The sequence below is a fragment of the Malania oleifera genome, chromosome 8 (assembly GCF_029873635.1).
Source record: "Malania oleifera isolate guangnan ecotype guangnan chromosome 8, ASM2987363v1, whole genome shotgun sequence".
In the NCBI taxonomy this organism is placed as follows: domain Eukaryota; kingdom Viridiplantae; phylum Streptophyta; class Magnoliopsida; order Santalales; family Ximeniaceae; genus Malania; species Malania oleifera.
This window is the reverse complement of record NC_080424.1, coordinates 100,019,981-100,042,376: the sequence shown is the minus strand read 5'-3', so window position 1 is coordinate 100,042,376 and position 22,396 is coordinate 100,019,981. Positions and strand designations below refer to the sequence as shown.

At 35.2% G+C, this 22,396-nt stretch overlaps 2 protein-coding genes across 2 annotated transcripts in view; one reads left to right on the top strand and one right to left on the bottom strand.

Annotated features, from left to right (window-relative positions):
• The window catches only part of LOC131163125 (protein ACCUMULATION AND REPLICATION OF CHLOROPLASTS 6, chloroplastic), a 44,394-nt gene extending 36,459 nt beyond the window's left edge, over positions 1–7,935 (top strand). The window contains exons 6-7 of the mRNA XM_058119866.1: positions 3,921–4,054; positions 7,403–7,935. Coding sequence (XP_057975849.1) covers positions 3,921–4,054; positions 7,403–7,693 — 425 coding nt within the window. The 3' untranslated portion in view covers positions 7,694–7,935. The remainder of the gene's footprint in view (positions 1–3,920; positions 4,055–7,402) is intronic.
• Positions 7,936–10,653: 2,718 nt separating this feature from the next.
• On the bottom strand, positions 10,654–17,639 carry LOC131163124 (kinesin-like protein KIN-7F). The gene is made up of 14 exons (XM_058119865.1): positions 17,601–17,639; positions 16,846–17,122; positions 16,026–16,115; positions 15,832–15,932; positions 15,621–15,734; positions 15,314–15,395; positions 15,164–15,231; positions 15,005–15,070; positions 14,750–14,874; positions 14,029–14,365; positions 13,567–13,671; positions 12,535–13,491; positions 11,788–12,104; positions 10,654–11,149 (listed from the first exon to the last, which is right to left on the bottom strand). The coding sequence occupies exons 2-14, from the start codon at positions 17,054–17,056 to the stop codon at positions 10,831–10,833; spliced, it is 2,892 nt and encodes a 963-aa protein (XP_057975848.1). The 5' UTR covers positions 17,057–17,122; positions 17,601–17,639; the 3' UTR covers positions 10,654–10,830.
• Between the last annotated feature and the right edge of the window lie 4,757 nt (positions 17,640–22,396).

The window sequence follows — 22,396 nt, the reverse complement described above, 5'->3', positions numbered from 1 at the left end:
CAGTGGAGTAGCAGTTGTTTTCCATATCATGAGAGCTGAGGTCATTGGATTTTATTGTGTGAAGGATGAGTATTCTAGTTGTCCCGCTTTTAGGAGGTGAATGAGGGCATAGTAGAGATTTTGTAGATTTTATCCATGAGGGTTACTTGTTTAGGGATGCTAGGTTATGCATTCCATGCATTTCTTTTAGATATCTCTGAGTTTGGGAGTTGCATGCCTGTGTGTTAGCTTGTCATATGGAAAGAGATCAAACAATTGCATTGAGGACTGGTTTTGTTGGCCTTCCATGAAGAGGGATGTTTCTAGGATAGTGTTTCATTGTTGTACGTTGGCCAAATTTAGGAGACATAAACTGGTTTTTGTAACCCCTCTCTGCCTTGGTACTCATAACTTGGGGAGACCCAAGTATGGATTTTGCTCTTGGACTCCATAAAATAGCTCAAGGATGTGATTTCATATTTGTTTTTCTTAAAGGTTCTGCAAGATGGCACATTTTATCCCATGTAAAAAAGACTTCTGATGCCTCTTATGTGGCTAAATTATTCTTTAAAGAGGTAGTTGGATTGCATGGTTTTCCAACTTCCATAGTGTTTGATAGTGATATCAAGTTCTGTAGTTACTTTTTGAAAGGCACTTTGGAAAATGTGTGGGATTCATTTGATGTTCTCATATGCCTGCTGCCCCCGAAATTGATAGTCAGAGGTTGTGAATCAGAGTCTTTGTTACCTACCTAGATGTCTAGTGAGAAAAAAAACAGAGCTATTGGGACTTGGTGCTAGTTGAGTGTTCTTAAGATAATTCTGTGAGTAGGTCCACGGTAAGAGTCCTTTAAAGTGTGTATTTGGTTACAAATGCTGTCACCCGTTAACCTTGTTTCTTTGCCATCAGATGCCTGTTTCTTAGAGCCCAAATCTTTTGTTCATCATATCCGTGATTTGCATGCTAAGGTTAGATGAAAACTTGCCATCAGTAATATGGATTAGTGGATTACAAGCTTGTTGCAGTAGTGCATTGTAGAGCTTGAGACTTTAATGTGGGTGACCATGTCATGGGTTGTGCGATTGCCCTTTTTCCATTCTTGAGAAGCTTGGGCCTAACACATATTTACTTGATTCGCCTACGCATATAACCAGTAGTCCAGCTTTTAATAATTTGACACCTTTGGGAGGCACCTTTGAGCCTCCTGCATTGTCATCTGGCACTCATGCAGGGTCAGCAATTCTTCAGGCTCCATCCATTTCTCAGCCACAAGACAAAGTATATTCTGGAGGATGAGTTTCTGATGTCTCCTCAGGATGGTTTTCGAAGGTACTTGGTTCAATGGAGAGGTCATCTCACTTCAGATGACTTGCTGAGAATGCTGTTCATGATAGTGCTATTGTGTTAAGAGTCACAACAGTGCTGAGTTCCTCACAGTGGGGGAGTATGATGGATGTCTGCTTACATCTTTTGCCAATTTGGCATACTTATTTAGGCATAGATTTAGGAAATTATGTTTGTGTTAAAATTTTCTTTATATTATGTATTTTGCTTTTTGGTTGGGGTTTTTATGTAATTAGTCTTTAGCAAGGTCTTAAATTTTGATTTCAACTCAAATTTCAAAGGTCCAAAAGTACGGAAATTTCAATGGAAAATTTCGATTTCAATGTCAATTTTGATTTTGATTAGAAAAAATAACAGAAATTAGTAGTAAAGCATGAAATTCTTTGTGAAGCTTTAGAAATGGTTAACAAACATAATAATGTAAGATTTAGGACTAATATATTACAAATTAAATACATCTATGTTTTGTATGAGGTGGAAAAATTGTGAAATAGTATGTGTATCAAACATATTTGTAAGATAATGTACATTAAACATATTTAGTTAATACAAATGAAATTCATAAATCATTTAAATATTATTTATTATACAAATAATGATAATTTAGACATGAATGGTTAAATAAAATGTTACTGTAAGTTTATTTTTTCATATAATTTCAAAATCACTTGTAATAATCTTTTGTTTCGATAAAATAAATAAAATAAATTGAGATAGAAATTTCACTTCACTCATAAATTTCTTATTTGAATTCTAATGAAATTTCATCGTATATTTAAAATTTTGTTTAGTTTCACCAAAATTTTGAGATTTTGATAAATTTCAGATGATTCTTTGAGATTTCGGCGGAAATTTTGCAAGATGGAAATTGACTGCCATTTCGATTTCGAGGGTGATGGAAATCGGAAATTTTGACAATTTCGTGGACATTTAAGAGAATGGTCTCTAGTTAGTTGTAGGTATAGATACTTGTCTTGTAAGTTGTTTGAGAAAATTATCAATTTGAATCAGAAAGCAGTTCAGTTCCCCTCTCTCTCTCTCTCTCTCTCATGCAGTCCTCCCTTTCTTCTCCTTCCACCTTCTTCCTCCTCCCTCTGTTTTCCTTCTTGCCTTCTCTTTTCTTTTCTGTTTTGTCCTCTTTTTGTTTCTTTCCCCTGTTCTGTTTCTAAACTTTCTCCTCTGTTCTGTCTATTACTTTTGTCTTGCTGTTTTCATCTCTTCTCGTCTTCCATCTTCTTCTTCTTTGTCTTTTCTCTTCCTTCATTCTATGCTTCTCCCTCAATTCTCTCTCTTGAATACTGTTTCTTCTCTGTTTTACATCAGCAACTCTCTTAGTTATTGCAAGTGCAGAATGATTCTGCATTATTGCTGCTTTGGAATCCATTGTCTTGCTTCTATAGTTTAACTTTCCGTTGGCATCTATCTTGGTTATCTGGTCTTTATTCTTATTCATTTATTAGCTGCTTGCTTTCTTCGTCTTTTTAAATAACTATAAAAATTTTTGCATGCTAAATTCTTCCCTTCTAATTTGTTCAATCACTTGAAGCGAGAATCTTTTTCATGAAGGTTTAAAATTTTAGCTGATTTTTTATCCCAAAAAAAAAGGGGCTTTTAAGTATTTCTAGGAAGCCATATTTCTTTTTGTGAATGTTCTGCAAGGATGCTCTGTGTGTGTTTGTGTGTTCTTATTGGAGTTATTAATGTTTTAATTTGATGGACCAAATTTTGTTTCAAGCAGTGTACTGTCTGTTCATGTTGAATAATTGATCACTTTTCTATATCTGAAACTAGCGTGAAGGTTGAATATTTTTTTGAATATGTAAATATTCCTGTTTTGTGTTAGAAGTTTGTTGCTTTTATTTGAATATATAATTGTCTTTGTCTCTAATAAGGTTAAATATTTATTTGAATATGCGGGTACTCCGATAAATGTTGGAAGTTTTGCTATGCCCAACCATGGTCAATTACTTAATCTGCTGTGAATTATCTTTTTTGTTCATGTCTGCATTTGTCACCATTCGGTTAGATCTATTTGTTAATTGTTGGAGCTTTCATCTGATGATACCAGTAGCAAAAAAAGTTTCATCATGCACTCATCCATCAATTGACACCAACTGTACATATCTTAAAGTTTATGCATTCTTTTCTCTGTCTAGAATTACATCGTAGAACCATCTACAAAAATGTTATTTCAAATTTACAATTTCCTCACCCCAGCCTCCTCACAAAAAAAGCCAACAAAATGCAAAGTTATTTTCATTTAACCTTCATCGTCTATTTGGTTATTCCTTTGGATTTTGTCTGTTTACTTCTGCTTAACCCTCATTACCCATTTTGCTAATTCCTTTGAATTTTGCTTTTAAAATGCAAATTGGTTGTCAGATGCTTCTCACTATGTGCAATATATGGCATTACTCATTACGTCTTTGCTAATTCATTTGAGTTTTGTTTTTAAAATGCAAATTGGATGTCAAATGCTTCCCAATATGTGCAATATCTGGTGTTATTACCTTTGCATCGTTGCGACATATGATGGATTATAATAAGCTCATTGATTTAGCATCATGCCATTTACCAATGCAAATATAACCATGCAGGATCTTCGGTAATTGAGAAATCTGAGGAGATTCCTAGAATGGATGCAAGGTTGGCTGAAAGTCTGGTTCGCAGGTGGCAGAACATTAAATCAGACGCTCTTGGACCCAATCATTGCCTTGTAAAATTGCCAGAGGTGAGGAAATTCCTGGCGTATTTTTTTGCTTTCAATTGTAATCAGAGCACAGCACATTGATCATTTCCTTGAAGATGCATTTGGTATAGTAGCCACAACGTCCCATCACTGAGCAAAATGTTTATTCTTCAAATGAGGTTACCTGCCATTTTTCTTCGGTCACTATATGGACTTGATATTGTCAACTTTTCTCTAATGTGTCAAAGAAGCATTTGCTAGCATGGTTTGTAGTTGTGCACTTGTAGCATTTGTTCTTAATGAGGTTGTTCCCATCTATTTGGCCAATTAGTTTTACTTCTTGGGAAGAAAAGCTACCAACACAAATCAAGGTTTTTTGTTGTTTCTTGTAGAAAAATGTGACTAAGACTTTACTCATGTCCAGTTAAGAATTTACTCATCTTTCTTCTCTCTTCCCCTCCTTCCTTCTTTTTCTTTCTCCATCTCTGTTTGGTCTTAACTTTGTTTTGCCCTACTACTTTCTCTTCTTCTCCCTTGTTCTTTCTTCTTCATTGGTTCATCTTTTCTTCTTTCTATTGTCTCACTCAATTCTCTCTCTCTCTCTCTCTCTCTCTCTCTCTCTCTCTCTCTCTCTCTCTCTCTCTCTCTCGCTGATTCTATTATTACTGTCCTACTTAACTTGGATTTTGTGTTGGAGTCTTGGACAAGCATTTGCTTTGGTTGTTGTTTGAAAGCAGAACCATAACGGGGTGCGGAGTGCATCCTTTATCAATTTGTGTCTATTGGATCAAATCAAACAATGACAACAACAACAAACCAAGGCTCAAGTCCCTCTAGCTGGGATCGGCTACATGAATCATTTTCCTCCAATTTATGAGATCATGGATACCTGTGAGGCTAATTGGTCAAAGCAGATAATACCTCATCGGAGTTGGGTCCAAGATCGTTATATTTGCTATCAGAGCCACCGTGGGGGTACTATCACGTGGGTGGATCTTACATAGAGGTGCAAACCACTTTGACAAGGGCGTCAGAGATTGGACGGGTGTACTAGGGAGTTCTTGGGCTTGTAAGGATGGTTTGGACTCGTACTATGTGGGGCGCCTTTTATAGGACAAACTCATGAAGTCAATGGGCCAAATTGGACAATACCTTTCCAAAGTTGGGTCCAAGATCATTACACTATGCCTAACTTAACACGACTATGTTCATTTCTTAATTTATATTTTGACGTAACACCACTCATTCATCTAAACATTCTCATCTCGGCAACTTTTACTTCTTGGATATGTTGTTTCTTAGTTGCCTATTATTCTGATCCATATAGCATAGCTGGTCTTACAATCATCCTATAAAATTTTCCTTTCAATTTTAAGGATATACTATGATCACAAAGCACACTTGAAGCACTTCTCCATTTTACCCAACCTGCTTTATCTCCAATATTCCTCCTACTATTATTGAAATCACATTTCATATATTCTGTGTTATTTCTACTTATCCTAAAGCCTCTAGATTATAAAGCTTCTTTCCATAATTCTAACTTTGACTTTACTCCACCCCTAATTTCATCAATCAAGACAATATCATTTGAAAACAACATACATCATGGAACGTCATTTTGGATACTCCTAGTCAGTTAATCTATCACTAAAGCAAAAAGATAAGGGCTCAAAGCAGATCCTTAATGTACACCTATTGTGATTGAAAATTCTCTAGTCTCCCCACCTATAGTCATAACACTGGTCATGACTCCATCATACATGTCCTTAATTACATCAATATACCTACTACATACATTTTTTTTTAATTTTTAAAACTCACCATAGAACTTCCCTAGGTACCCTATCATATGCTTTCTCTAAGTCAATGAATACCATATGCAAGTCCCTCTTCTTTTCCCTAAACTTTTCTATTAATCTTCTTAATAGATATATAGCTTCTGTAGTAGTTCTACAAGACATAAATCCAAATTTATTTTCTGAGACCTTCATTTTTAGCCTTAACCTTTATTCAACTACCCTTTCCCACAATTTCATTATATGACTCATAAGTTTAATTCCAAGATAGTTATTTTAATTCTAAATATCTCTATTTTTGTAAATAGGTATTAAAGCGCTTTTCCTCCATTTACCTAAATCCTTACTCTTTCTTTTTCTAGCTCTAGAAAGTTTAAATTTATCTCTTTCCCCTTCTTTTGTATCTAATCTGACATACAAATTATTAAATGATTTTTGTTTAGCTTCACTAACAACCTTTTTGCATCTTTTTTCGTCTCTTTATACTTTTCAAAGTTATTCATGTTCCTACATTTTTGCCATGTTTCACCAAATTCTTTTTAGTTTTATGGCTTTTTGGTCATCTTGATCCCACCACCAACTTTCTTTGCTAGTCGAGAATCTTCCTCATGATTTACCCAAAATCTCTTTTTCTATCTTGTATCTACACCATCCTCTATAGTTCAATCACCATTTTTGATCATTTTATCTTTAAATTTTATTATATTTTATCCCTTTAGGTTCCACCATCTAGTTCCCTTACACTGATTTATTTTATCATTTCTCTTCCATTTTTTAATAAATATATCTAATACTAAACCTCTATGTTGTGTGGTTAAGCTTTCACCTTGGATAACTTTACAATGCTTAAACGGTAAACAATCTACCCTCCTAGTTAAGAAAAAATCTATTTGACTTTTATTTTGTCCACTTTTGAAGGTTATTAAGTGTTCTTTTCTTTACTTAAAACAAGTATTCATTGTGAGAAAACCATATAACATAACGAAGTCTAAGATCATCTCCTCAGATTCATTTTTGTCTCTATATTCCATGTTCTCGATGTATCCTCTCATAACCTTTATTATCCCTTCCAACGTATCTATTCAAATCTGTTCCTATGAAAAATTTCTGTCTCTAATATGCCTTATATAATATTATCCATATCTTTCCAAAATTGCCTCTTAAGGTTTTCTGCTAAGCCTACATGAGGTGCATACACGCAAATAACATTTATTATCTCTTGACCTAAGACCATTTTGATTTTTATAATTCTATCCCCTACTCTTTTGACATTTACAATGTTATCTTTTAATTTTTTTTTTTACAATGATTCTTACCCAATTCTTATATTTTTATTTTCCAGTGTATCAAATTTTAAATCCCTATTTATCAATTTCTCTAGTTTCCTCCCCCACCCACTTAGTTTCTTGAAGGCAGAATAGATTAATTTTTCTTCTAATAATTGTGTGCACAATTTCCATGCTTTTACCTGTAAGTGTCCCTATATTCTAAGTTACTAATCTAATCTTAGTCTCTTAAACTAACTTCAATAGCTATGAATATGGCACCTGCTTTATGCATATTCGTTTGAATTTTTACTTGGAATCATCAGGTTTTGGACGGTCAGATGTTGAAAATATGGGCAGATCGTGCAAATGAGATTGCACAACACGGTTGGTTTTGGGACTACACATTGTTAAACCTGACTATTGACAGCGTAACTGTGTCGTTGGATGGTCAGCGTGCCATGGTGGAAGCAACTCTTGAAGAGTCTGCCCACCTAACAGATGTGATTCATCCAGAGCACAATGACTCATACAGCACGACTTACACGACAAGGTATGAGATGTCATATTCTGATTCAGGATGGAAAATCATGGAAGGAGCTGTGCTCAGATCATAATTAGGCGCGTGAAAATAATGCTCTCATGTAAATTCCATAGCCTCCCACCCCCACCCCACCCCTCTTTTCTCCAAAAAAAAAATAAGACTCTTTCTCTCTCTTTCTCTGTTTTCTTTCACATGTATAAGTAGGTTGTAGTGAGCCTGGAGGCTTTCACTGTCTTGAGCATATACTGATATATTATTTCCTTCAGCATCTGGGCAACTAACCCAGAAATAGCATAAGAAAATTTTGATTTCCAATTTCTGCTTGTGAAACTTCTTTCTTTTCTTTTTTAGTAAGAATTAAGCTCATATATAATCAATAGGAAAAAATACTTCCAAAGAGAAGGCACAGCTAACAGAAGCTGCTCAATATTTTTAAAGCATTACAAGGACAGAAAGAAACTTTAAAGACCAGAAATCTTTAAAGATCAAGCTTATCATCACTGGTAATAGCCTTCACTCCTGAATCAAAGCCTGGTTCGGCATCAGAATAGATCACTGCATTTGTAATCCTCCCACTGCATTTCTAATTCTCCATTTGTGATACACAACAGCTGACTATGTGAGCTTTGCAACCTCACTTTTCTTTGAATTACCACCAGCTGAGCATTTCAATTCATCAATATTTCTTCTCCTGCTTTCAGATGGTTCCTTTTAATTCAGCACAAGCTTTATGATAGATCATTTTTTAACAAGAACACCCAAAAAACAAATGATCTATTGAGATTACAAAGTCTGCAGCAACTTTCAGTAGTCTTTCCCCATTTCCTGAGTTTCTCGAGAGTTTGTAATCTATCAAAAATGGTCAGTGAACAAATAAGTCATGTCTAGGAATTCCATGCTTGGTCTATCATAGCCCAATCCTTTTCATTTTTATCCCTGATATACTCATATGCTGGAGAGAAAACAATCCATTCTTTATTTTTGATCATTTCTTGTCAATCTCCTCGGCCATCTCCTAACACTATTTTGAATGAATTTATCCAACTTATCAACTTTAAGAATACAAAAGTCAGATTGAGTTGAGCTCCATAATGCTGTATAAGAGGGCTTTGAGGATGTCAATTATCATATGGTAGACAGACAGAGCAGCCAGAATTAATCTGGTACTTTATAGGGATCAACTACAGATTTGAATCTCAGAACCCTCCTCCATAGCCATGAATCAGAACGTAACTCTTTTAAATCTCAAATACATCTCCCCTTTTATCTCAAAAGCATGAAGCCATATAGTCTATAAAATTTTTTTTTTTTTTTTTTAAAAAAAGGGCAGCCCGGTGCACAAAGCTCCCGCGTCTGCAGGGTCTGGGGAAGGGGCAGACCACAATGGGTCTATAGTAGGTTTACAAACTTCATTCCATTTAACTTCACAAGATCTAGTGTTTCAGTCATTACCTTTTCACAAAAATGCCTTGAACTTCATTTCAGGGTCTTTTATCACACCCTTAGGTAGTTGAACAACAGAAGTCCAATACATTTAAATATTCTGCAAAACAGACTTCACTATTTGTAACTTTCTTGCATAAGCTAAACGCTTTGAAGTCCAATTATTTATCTTTCCTGATATTCTGTCCAGAAGTATCCCACAATAAGCCTTATTTATCCTTTTTTTTTAAAACCAACGGCAGCCAAAGATATCTCACAGGAAGTGCACCCAATGAAAAGCCAAGAATTTGAGCAATTTCTCTTGCTTCATTTACATTTGGCCCTGAATGGAAGAGCTCAAACTTTGAATTATTACATTTAAGACCATTAATTTTACCGATATGAAGAATATGCTTAATACAAGATGCTGATCGAATATCCCCATTAGCTAGAATAAGCAAATCATCAGCATAGCAGAGTTTTTTTAAGACCAATTTCCTGCATTTAGGGTGATAAGAGAGCTGCCCTTCTTTTACAGCATGCTCTATACCTGCATTTAGGGTGATAACAGTAAAAACTTCTGGAGTGTCAATACAATGAAGCATATTTGGAATAGAAGCCCAGTGCATAAAATAAAAGCTTTCATCAAATCAACCTTTAAATCAATTCTACCTGGTTCTCTGTTGATATGATAGCTATTTAGAAGTTCATGAGCCACTAACCAACTTCTTTCTTTTCTTGTTTTCTTCTCCATTTAATCTTGTTTACGCCATTATATATTGAGCCCTTGGAGCTCTAGAGATTTGTTAATAGAAAATCTGAGGGCCTATATAGTTGTGAAAATAGCTTTTACATTCCATTTTTACTATTTCAAAGAATTACAAAAAAATTTAACTTATTTTTTCAATTTTGCAACATTTGCATAAAGTAATAGAGAATAATAAACAGTTTTGACATTATTCACTTGTCGAATTTTTTTTTGCTTTTTATTTTTAATTAATCAATTAATTACAAAAATGTCACCTCATTTTCTAATTTTTAAATTTATGCAGAAAAATTGGAAAACATCCTTTTAATATTTTCATTTTTGATCTTTTATATAAGTTTTGAAAAAATTGAAGGTAATATGTGATATTGTAATTAATTGGAAATATAGAAATGAAAAATGAAAAGTGTTTTCTGCAACTAAACACAAATTCTTTATTTTCTAACCTTTAATATAAATTTTGAGAAACTGAAAAAAGCTGGTATTTGATAATTCTTTGAAAAATTAAAAATAGAAAATAAAAAAGTTTTCGACAAACCAAGCACAAGATGTATGATGATCCTAACTGTCTTGGTGCCTGCATTTATTTTGTGGTGGTTAATAATCTTCTTATTCCATGTAATGGATGTTATTTATACTTCATTTATCTTTCCACATGTAATCGGGTTGCACATGTTAGGGAATTTATACCCTTGAATCTTCATACACATTGTCTGCTTACAACCATAACGATGTCGTCTATATTTTTTGTATAAGCACCCACATTAACCATCACATTATTGTCCCTAAAGTATGTCGTCTTTCACTTGTAGTTCCATCAAAAGAGGATGCATTGAAGTCAATTAACAATAAATAATCAAATTTAATTGAAACTATCTCAATTTACAATCGGAACCAAGGGAAAAAAAAGAAAGAAGAAAGCATTTTGATAACTGTGTTAAGATAGAGCAGCTGATCTGAGACATTAAGAATTAGTACCAAATGTTCTAATTACATTGATCTTCTGCAGCTCCAGCAAAAGATTATAACAGAGCAGACATGTTTTTCCAGCTATAGGATCTGTGATTTAGGGGTCGAGGGGAAAAGCTGAGTCCAAACATCTCCTTGGAGGCCTTGTCGGGCAATAAAAATCCCGCCAACTTGGCCACGAGGGCAGCGCTCTCCTTTACATGTTCCATGTCTTTGGTGTTTGTCCATAGGCGGCGTGCTAATTGCAGCCTCCTCCGTTTGGTGCCCAGCCCAATCCCCCAACTCTGGTAAAGATCATTTCTCTCCTTCTGTGAGAACCTCTTCATCACTTGCTTGCTCAGCATCTCCCTCTCTCGATTCAGAGCCCTCCTGCTGTTTCTCCCTCAAAAATAAAAAGAGAGATGTTAAAATTCTTTCCTAAGACCATAGTCTGGGAGTAAGAACAGAATCTAGTTACATGGTAAGAGAAAACTCAACAAGATCTCTGTAGACATGTCATATTTTGTTGACAAAAAGATGGTGACTGCTTATTACAAAATTGATGTTCTCCATTTCAAATCAGTTAAGTTTTTAGATACCCTTTACACTATGTTTGAGAGTTTGAAATTTAGACTTGGATTTGGATTTATGTGAAATTAGACGAGATATAACATAAATTATATTATGTTTTATCTAAATCTAAACTTTGAAATTCATGTTCTCGACACAACATTACCAAAGAGGATTATAGAGTTAAAAAATATTATGGAAAATTGGCAATCTTCAATCATGAAGATAGATGTACCTAGTTCCAACTGTATCGAGGTCCACAAATTACACACCTTTATATCTTGAACACTCATCAAGTGATAATTTCAACACATTTTCATTTTTTGAAGTTAATGTTGAAAACTATATTTGAAGATTTCAGAAAATCCAAACTGTGCAATTTTGAAAGCATTTTAACCAAAATCAATACTGTGTGTTTGTGAGTAAAATTTCCCTGAGCAATGGAGTGAAAAAACCGATACCTTGAAGCTAATGTGAGAGTTTGACAATCTTTTACAGTTTTGCTGCCATCTGAAAATTTGTCTTTGAGAAAGGACAACCTTCTGAGCTCCACCTCCATGTAAACAGAGTCTGACGGCTCACCTATGAACAACTGGAAGAAGTAGGTTCGGTGGACCAATGGCACATAGCATGCATCCCATAGTTCAATTATCTCTCTCCGCTGTCTCTCAAACTCTGCAGGCCAATTGGAAGGGGACTGCGGATTGGCATCCTGCACCTTTTCAAAGCCAGTTCCTTTTACACTTTCCTCCAATTCATCAGTTTTAACCACTCTCTCCTGTACATCAGGAATAACCAAACCATGGTAAATGAAATACCTTGGGAAATATAATTGGATGGCAGTCATTTGCCTACCCAAGGGATATATCTGCTTGAGTGAATTTAGTTGTTTTGTAAGAAATCAAGATTGAAAATGAAAACTATATCAGGCAAATTTCTTAATCAATGTATCAGCATTAGCACTATAATCTTGATGCTGGAAATGAGATTCAAAATGCATACTCTTCATCAATTCTTCTTGTCTGCGACTCCCAGAGACAATAACTTGATGAGAATAATTTGGTTTAAAAGATTGGGAGAAAGGAGAAACAGAAGAGCACTTGAAGGTGGAGAATGTTAGACTTCTATGAGAAAGAAAACATACTCACAGAAGATCAAGGCAATTCCATGAGAAGTAAATGAATTATTGAGAGAGAAGTCATTCTCACCTGGGGTTTGGCCAATTTATTCGTTCCTTGAGTGGAATTGTAGATGTCAGTTGTAACCTCCTCATATGATGTCTTGGTGTTCTCTACTTTCTCCTCCGCAGAAACACTCTGGATAGAAGCCTCAGAATTTTTTCTAGAAAAGTTTTCGGTGTCTGCACTGTGCTTTAATCCAGTAGGCCTTAGCTGAAAGAGTTCTGGTCTTCCAGGGAAATCTTTCTCAAACCCATCTGGGGGTGTCTTCTCACCCTGTTCTGCCCTATAGAACCAAGGTGAAGAAGGGCTGCTGTCAAAAACTGCTCTACAGCTTCTGCTTCTAGTTAGTTTCATGCTTTGACAGCTTGACAAATCTGCTTCAGTTGAACAAGGAGATTGGTCAGCAGGGTAGACACTGACAAGATGGTCAATCGTCCTTTGCATGTCCTGAATTTTTTGTTTCAAAGCATCATAAATATGATCTGAATGCATATGATTCATTTCCTCATCACCCTTGAGTGCGGACAATGCAGACTCATCCCCAGTGAGCATTGGGGCTAGATTTCCTCCTTTTTCTTCAGTACCAGGTGATAAAGGATCAGTTTCTATGTTTTTATTTGTGCTTTGTTCTTCTGGTTCAATACATCGAACTTCCTTACATAGATCTTCGGAATCTTCATCCATTCTTTGAGGAATTTCCTCCCAACACTGGTATGGATCACTGTTGAGAAACCTAGGAGTAGTGAGTAACAGCCTTGGAGAGGTACCGTCAAACAGGAAGTTCGCTTCAGAATTTTCAGGAAACTGTACGTAGTCCCTGTTGGAATTAAGATGCGGAAGTCTTTGAGGACACTGAGATATATTGAATGTTCTCATGTCTCCATCCAAACGTGAAAAGTCAGTTGCATCCGATGATTCTGATGCTGAATATTCATCTCTCCATGCATTTTGTACTTGGGGATCCAAGGGTTGATTAGATTCAGCCTAAAAGAAGCAAAAAGAACAAGCAAGTGAAGATTCAAGGAGATGAAATAATATCTTTGAGACAAGGGCAAGTACCCATGGTCGTGAAACTTTATCCACTCCTAAGGATTGCAGAAAATCCTCAGCCTGTGATTGAGCAAGATCACGCTGCTTAGTTAACTCTTGTATCTCTTTGTTCATCTGCACCAAGAAAAGGGCAAGGTGAAGAAGATTGACAAATTTTGCCACTTGCCAAATATGAAACTAACTGCACATTTGGTAGGAATGGAATAAGTTTGAGTTTATCACTTCATTTCTTCATGTTCTCAATTGTAATTTTTTTATTCCATTCCATTCCTACCCTTTTCCATTTTGCAAATTGAACATAATGCAAATATGTGCCATTCATCAACTAATACTTCAGAGGCTGAAGAAAAGAGCCGGTAAATGCAGATGGAAAAAAATATCATTGTTTAAATGCCCCTCTATTGTTTGTAGGCAGACAAGCATGTCTATGTTATCTAATCGAAGTGACAGCACGAAAATTGAATTGATCACCTTTTCAATTTGAATTTCTTTCTCTTTCAGTAATGCAGCAGAATCACCAATGGCAGAAGGCGAACCTAAACTCTTCAATTCACTTTCCATTCTAGCCAATTCTCTTTGCAAATGCTTAACCAATGCCTTGTCTGACATCACTACATTGACATGTGCATTTGTAGCCACCTCTTTGGCACAGCTTGCAAACAAGAGTGTGTTTCTTGATTGTTCAACGTGACTGCGTGCAGGGCTCATGGTGCAAATGATGGCGGTTCTGGCATTGCCTCCTAAGGAGTTTTGCAGTATGCGTGTTAGTTTAGAGTCCCTGTAAGGAACATGTCCATTTCTTCCCTTGCTGCATCCAATTATATGGAAAAGAGCCATTAAAATCAACAGTGCTTTAGCTGTTTAAAACACGAGAATAAAAAACATTCGACTCTCTATTAATATGCCCAAACAGCAACATAAGCTGTGTCCATGAGCAAAAGATATAGAAACTCAATGAAAACCCTATTCGTATGAATATGACAACCTAATAGTTGGGCAAGATTGATTTTAAGAAGAAATTTCAAGAGTGAACGCATGAAGGGCAAAATGAGTTTCCATAGATCATAATAATTGCAATATTCTGATGAAGGATAATAACAAGAATGCATATTTGTCAAAATAGTGTCAACTCTTTGGATTCACATTGGAAGAGTTTGTGCGCTAAAAGCATAAAATGAAAAAATTAACCAACCTTAATTTGCGAATAACAGTTCCGAGGGTTAGCAAGCTGCGATTTATGTGGCAACCTTCTTTCAACCTTGCACCAGCTGATAATGTTTGTGAAGCACGCTCACTTCCTGCAAGGTCAACAAAATTCTGCGCCAAGAAACTAATTTTGTTAAGAGAATTTCACATCTTTTAAAACATGAATTATCCCCGAGAATCCTAAGAAAGAAATACAATTCACTAATCACCAACTACAGATAATGAAATAACCGTTGCATACCACAGTAGCTGAAAGAGTGCTCGGCTTATTTGCACTCAAAAATTCACGAGCAGAACTTTCAACAGTCTGCAGTAATTGATCATTTGGTAAGAAAGTTGCAAATTATATTCAAGTACTAGTCTGATAAATACATTGAGAACTAACTAGTGGTATGTATACCAGTCTAAGAATTTGATGAGATCTGGAGCTAGTTTCATTCAGGGAAGTCTCCCCAATTTGTCTTTGTGCTGATAAAAAACAGTGCATTTGGATAAAATATCACTGATTTTGAAAAAAAAAAAAAAAAATACTGTATTGTAACACCCTTACCTTCACAAATTGAAAGAAGCTCCATCAGATGGTGCTCGTCTCTCAAAGTCTCCTCTGTGAGTCTCTCAACAACAGTCCCCCTCTGTCCAAGTAAGAAAATAGTATGATTGAAGATGATATCAGTTGCCCTTCTAAACTTTAGCCTATGCATGGAGAGACCTTGGATTTGAATTTGTAAAAGATTTGGATAAAATAAAATATAAAATTATATTAAAATTTGTCCAAATTCGTGCAAATTAAAGTTCAAAATCTGAAATCCATGCTCTCAAATGTAGTGTAAATGGATTTATGTAAGTGCAAAATTCACCTCGGGATCATCGAGGAGTCGAAGAGGAGTACTATCTGAGCTCAGGAGATCCCTGACTGCTTCATTGTAGATCTCCATGGCAGAAAACTTCAGAACAAATTCTCTGCTTTTATGCTAAAATTAATAATTAAAGAGAGTTAATTTTAATGCTAATGAGGTAATAATGACTTGACAATCTAAACTGGGAGGAGATGTTCAGTTTTTTTATTACTCTTTGTATGCAGTCATAAATATCTGCAACTGTACATTCTGTTATCCCACTCATGGTATAAGTCTTCCCACTGCTTGTTTGTCCATATGCAAAAATGCTTGCTGCAAAAATATTGCATAGTTGCAAAGAAATATTAGCTACTGTAGAAGAAAAATTTTAGGAAACAAAAAAAGGTGGACGAACAGATTACTCACTGTTAATGCCATTGACAACTGAAAGAGCTACTTTTTTAGCTCCTTCCTCGTACACCACTTTTGTGCTGCAGTCGCACCCAAAAACTCTATCTGCGCCAACACATTGGCCATAATAACATAAGGGAGCGAAGCAATATTAGATGAAACACATGATTCAGGAATTCCTATTGAATGAACTGCCCTTAGATGAAGATGCAAGCTACTTTAGCTGAAAAAGTATTGGTATTTGTCCTGAAAAACTCGGGTCCAATGCTTAAAGTCCTACCCGAGCTTGAACTCTTTTTTGAACATCAAGACTCAAATTGGAAAAACACATACAAATGGGCACCGACATTACTCCAAAAACCACCAGAGAGGTTTATGAGCTTCATAAAAATTTTGGGGTATCCTTGTAAGGTAGCTCGCATAGGTTAGCTGCTCTATGAACCATTAATTCGGACAATCAAGGTTGTTGTGCTAAGTGTCTCATAGTTGGTCAATGTACAGCCTCCAATACCCAAAAATACCAAAAAGAGAAAATGATCCGTTTCAAAAACTTTGCATTTGATGACTGATTGGAGAGGAGCATCTTATAACATTATTAAAACCCAAAAAATGGCCTCATTTGAAAACCAAATGACAACCAAAGATCGAACTCAAATTCAGGCATATACCTTAAAAATAATGAAATGAGTATATAAGCTAGATCAAATGTGAAAAATCTATGATCCACATTGTTTGATTACGGCTTCCTAATTTCTTGGAACACACAAATCTGGACATTCATTACTTTTAAGAGAAATAGAATTTCACCATATGAAGGGATAAAGCATTTCCTTACCAAAATTATAAGCATTGGGAAGCATAGATCGTTCTGGTAAACTATTCTTGAACATGACGGTATTATTGTTGATGCAATCCCAATCCGATACATCGTTTTTCGCAATTTCTTTCTCACTCAAAGGCCTTATCCGAACTGAAACGAAAATTTTCTCTTCGTGGCCGCTCGACCCTCCCTGCAGCGTTAGCTCCTCGCCGCCGCTCGCCCCCATTTTTCCCACCCCTGTTTGCTCTTCTTCCAGAACCAATACAAAAAATGCGATAGGGTTCAATTATATCTGCAACAGCAAGTGATCCATTGTGAGTCGTCACATTCTCTTCTTCAATTGTTTATTCTTCATCGCCAACAATGTTAGGATTAAAGGGCGAAACATATTGCAAGGTTTTCAAATGAAAATTGTTTGAATTTCTTAAATACCGAAAAGTATTCACCAAAATTTCACAGAAATTAAATTTCGCGTCAATCCCCAACAATGTCAGGATTAAAGGGCGCGAAGATTTTCAAATGAAACCTGTCGATTTTCTTGACTTCCGAAAAGTATATTTCTCTAAAAAAATTTAAAATGCAGTTATTCAAATTTGTCTTGTGACCGAAACATCACCAAAAATCTCATCGTAAATTTCCGAATTGTAATGTTCTAACGTCCATAACTCTTTTCGGTAATAAATAATGACATTATCGTCAGAGAAACTACTTTACCTCACGAACAATTCAAGCTTCGGAACTTCAAATTATGCGAGAACCAGAGATCTTACCCTAAACAAGAGACGAACAAACACCAAAGGAATGATAATGTCTGCGCCTGCATCCTCTCTCTACGGATTCTAGAGAGAGAAAATAGACAGAGAGGGAGTTTTTTTCCTCTGTAAGTTGTAGAGAAGAGATGAAGCGCGAAAGCCGTGAGAGAGAGCAAGATCAGATTCCGAAAAATCTGAAAAATCCGGCGAAAACTCGGCCACGGATCTTCCAGATATGAACAGAGAAGAGCAGAGAGAACGCATGGCTCTCTCTCTCTGACCTGGCTCTGTACCGACCTTTGAAATAAAACTACTACCGCCAAATTGCCAACCGTTATAACGAAGGCATAATACGAAATTACTAATTTAACCTCAAGTTCGTCCCCAGAAAGGGTACCGGTCTAGGTTGTCTCAACCAAACCGGCTCGAGGTAAAAGGTTCGAATTGGACCGGGGTGTTAAAAGGCAAGACAGACTTCCCACGTGGTGGGACCCGCCAACAGCCAATCATTTCGTCTCAATTTTTTAAATAAATTTATTATGGATAGATTCTGGGAATCGTATGATATGATGAGCTTCCCTCCATGTGCAAATGCTGTCAGGATGTAGAGTAACATGGGTTAAAACGACATCGTTGAAGCAACCTTTGAAGAAGGAACTGTGTTGGGCTAAGTTGGCCAACTATTTGTCTACTGTGCTGGGCCCGGCCCCTTTTAGTTGAAAGATTAGAAAAAACAAAATAAAACGAATTATCATTTGATCACATCCGAAAAATAATAATTTTGAGGTTAAAAATACTGATTTTCTCTGAAATTTGGTAAAAAAATTTAGATATTTTTTGTGATTTCAAAAGTCTCAAAGATCTTTTTAAGAGAAGCCCACAAATTTTTCCTGACATTTGATATTTGAGACACTGCTTGTTAAGAGGTTTGTCCTCTTGCGAAAAGTAAGAAAAGGTTTTTGTGCTTTTTTGGTTAATATTAAGAGTCCCTTTGAATTAAAGATTTTATTTGAGAAAAAAAAATGAAAGAAAAATTAGAAACTTATTTTCCATTATATTTTCCTTCTATATGAAATATAGTTAAAAAAATTATTTTAATATGATTAAAAATTAGATAAGTTCAAATATAATTGATTTGTAAAATTAAAATTTTATTCATAGATTTGATATATTTTTTACTTTCTTTCTCATTTTCATCGATAACCAAACATGAAAATGTGGGTTCTTTGATATATATATATATATATATATATATATATATATATATATATTTTTTTTTGCTTTAATACTTTTCAAGTTCCAAACTTGACCTAAGGGAATCTGTGAAATTCTTGAAACTTTAGAAGAGATTTTTGAAATTTGGAAATCTTAAGAGAGATCAATATCCTTTTCTCAAACCTCAAGGGAGATCAATGTTTTTAACCCTAATTTTAAAATTGAAATGTAAAATTTGTTTGTCTTTCAAACGACTTATAAAAAAGATTGTTTTGAAAATTTTAATATATATATATATATATATATGATGTGATAGTAGTTTGTTTCGAAAATTTTAATATATATGATGTGATAATAGTTTCTTCCATTATGTTTTTTCTTGATTTTTGAATCATTTGGTTGATGTGAATCATTCATATTGTACTAATAATAGTTTCTTCTAGATATAGTAGTAATTACGTATGAAGATAAAAGGTAGTAAAATTATATTTGAAAACATGAATTTTAAGTTTTAGACTTGAATTTATATGAATTTGAATGAAATTCAATACCGTGTTATGTTGTATTTTATCTAGCTCAAATCCAAGATATGAACTCGAAACTCTCAAACATGAGATAAGTTTATTCACTTCGATAATCTAGCATGTGTTTTTGTTTTAGTGAAGTAATCAAATATTAAATTGAACATTATAGTTATCCATTTTTTTGAGTTAATTAGAAGTCCACACTAGCCTAAGCCATACAATGGGACCTAATCCATTTTTCCATCCCACACTCAGAATTTGAATTTAATACCTAACCTAAAAGTCTCAAGGTGCCATTACTTAAATGTTGGGCTTTTGTGGAGCTTAGTGGCGTTCAATCTAAACGATGGCCTGACTTTTTTATTTAATGAGAGATTTTTATCCTAAGATTTAGTCCATGAGTGCTGTGGCTTGAGCCAAAAAATTTTTTGAGCCCATTTTGTAGCCCATTCGGAACCCTGTGCGCAGCATATAAAATGATTATTTTTTGGATGATTAAAGTAAGTGGTCACACTTCACGAGAGAGAGAGAGAGAGAGAGAGAGAGAGAGAGAGAGAGAGAGAGAGAGAGAGAGGGGGGGGGGAGAGAGAGAGAGAGAGAGAGAGAGAGAGCATTTATCGCCGCACTCTCTGTATTTTTCCTGATAATAGTGAAATCTCTACAACTCCGTGGACGTAGGCAAAATTGCCGAACCACGTAATACTGTCTTGTGCGTGTGATTGATTTTTCTTTGGCATGTATTCTTTCTCTATTTTGTTTCTCACAAGTTTCAGGAATTTGTTGTTAATTCCCAACATTAAATGTCTCCTAGTGAACATTATCAAATGCTATTTGTTAGATAAATAATACTTCTCATTAGATTTTGAATATAAAACTTCATTTGCCTCTATTCACTCAAAAAAAAAATTTTCTTCTCTCTCTTAAAAAAATTTATTTGAACCTATATATATATATATATATATTTATAAATACGCAATGGCTATACTTTGTTCCAAAAGAAAATATTATAACCACCTTATTGGATATTTATAGGACAACTATAAGACCAGTTATGCAATATAGATCGGAATGTTGGGCGACGAAAAAACATAATATCCAAAAAGTAAAACTTGTTGAGATGAGAATACTTAGATGAATGAGTGGTATAACATTGAAAGATAAATTAAGAAATGAACATATTCATGATAAGTTAGGTATAACTCCTATAGAAAATAAGGGAGGGACGACTCAAATGGTATGGATACTTGCAACGTAGGCCACATAGTGTACCAATGAGAAAAAGTGAGTTAGTTACTATGAGAGGTAGTAGAAGGGGTAGGGGTAGACCTAAAATTGTTAGCCTTGGTGGCTATATAATCATGTTTAATGTGTTTGATTATATTAACCTATTTGTTGTTCCAAGTGTATTCCATCTTTGCAGATCACGTTTAGTTCAGGTACAAATGACAAATGCATGAAGTACTAGATCAAAGGCAAAGATTGAACCGAGTTGATGTTCGAATAGGAAAGATCAAAAAGACACTCACTCGGAAAGGACTAAAGCACATCCAGGGAAGCTTAATGTAAACTTGTGTAATAAGGAATGTTTGAGGTAGTATATTTTGTAACACTTGCGGTTTTGTTTCATGCATGATTTCTGAGCAAGAGTTGAGCAATTTGCACATTCATACTAGGAAATATGAGTTTATAGGATTTCACTAAACTCACAAACTCAACATTCATGGTTTTTAAAGTTAACTCAATGAGTTTGACAAAAGAATCCTATACTCAAAACATGTTTTCATAAGGTACAAGTTTTCAACATCTTTGAACATTTACATACTTATTCCCAATTTGATCAAAACATGTTTTATGTCCTAAAACCTCAAGAAAGTCAAGTATATTTTTATAAAGGACATACTAGCATATAAGATATTAAAATGAGCTTTCAAATGTATTTTCATAAACAAGATATCTTATACTCAAAGGGAAACTCATTTGGACAAGTATAAATCTTTATTAGACTTAATATATTTCATATAGTTTTATCCGAGAATATTCTGAGTCATAAAAGGGCTTATTAAGCATGAAAAACAGAGCATTAGTCGACTAATAGGGTGTATTCATCGACTAATTAATCTAGTAATCCTAATTGAGTTTCTGCCCAGTTGAATCGCCGATAAATAGGCTTGACTCGTTGATGAATGGGGAGACTCGTTGACGAATGGGTTTGACTCGTCGACAAACTTTTTTAGTAGCCAAAATGAGTTTTCAGCCCAAGTGACTCGTCGACAAAAAGGCATGATTTGTCAACGATTGAGGGTGACTTGTCGACGATTGGATGGCACTCGTCAATGATTAACATCGAGACTTGAACACCAACGACTAGAAAACAGCTAGTTCTCGAGCCAATCAAAGGGGGATCACTCCCAATGGTTAGTTAACGGATAGTTTAGCTCTTTGGCTATAAATACAAGTCCAGAGACTTGATTAAATAAGTTTTTGAGGGTTTACAAGTTTTTAGTGATAAACATACATCAACCCTAAGCACTTTGCATTTTAGTTCATATTCACAAATGCTTAATGTCTCTCTTACTCTCTAATCTTGTTTGATTCATTCCTTGAGAGAATAGTGTGAGGATTATATTGTATTTGATATTAGCTCATTTGTGGAGCATTCCTTTGTATACCCAACTTCTTGTAAAGGTTTTTTGTGAACCAAGTTGTAAGGTTCTTTGTGAACCGTTTGGTGGAGGTTCTTGGTGAATCGTTTTGCAAGGCTTCTTGGTGAACCTTGCGGCTCTTGGTGAGCGGTGGAATTCATTCCCGTGTGAAGGCTCTTGGTGAGCGTTGAGGGATTTGTTCTCTCGTTGTAAGGTTTCTCCGCCGGTGAAGGAGTTCCTTAGTGGATTGTGGAATCCTTGAGTTGGTCTCAAGGTGTGGATGTAGGCTTGGTGTAACGCCCCAAAAATAAATCCACAATAAACATAATAATGATATCATCATATGATATCTCTAATACCACAAACGAAACATCCACGAACCCAAAGGGGTCCAGGGTAATACCATCCCATAATTAATTTAAACAAACAAACA

What these genes read in the sequence shown, in the direction of transcription:
- LOC131163124 (XM_058119865.1), bottom strand. Translation starts at nt 17,056, where the DNA reads ATGGGGGCGAGCGGCGGCGAGGAGCTAACGCTGCAGGGAGGGTCGAGC. An exon ending in GCTTCTTTCAATTTGTGAAG is followed by an intron (nt 15,232 to 15,313) that starts GTAAGGGTGTTA and finishes GTTTTTTATCAG; the next exon opens with CACAAAGACAAATTGGGGAG. An exon ending in ATAAATTGGCCAAACCCCAG is followed by an intron (nt 12,105 to 12,534) that starts GTGAGAATGACT and finishes CCTGATGTACAG; the next exon opens with GAGAGAGTGGTTAAAACTGA.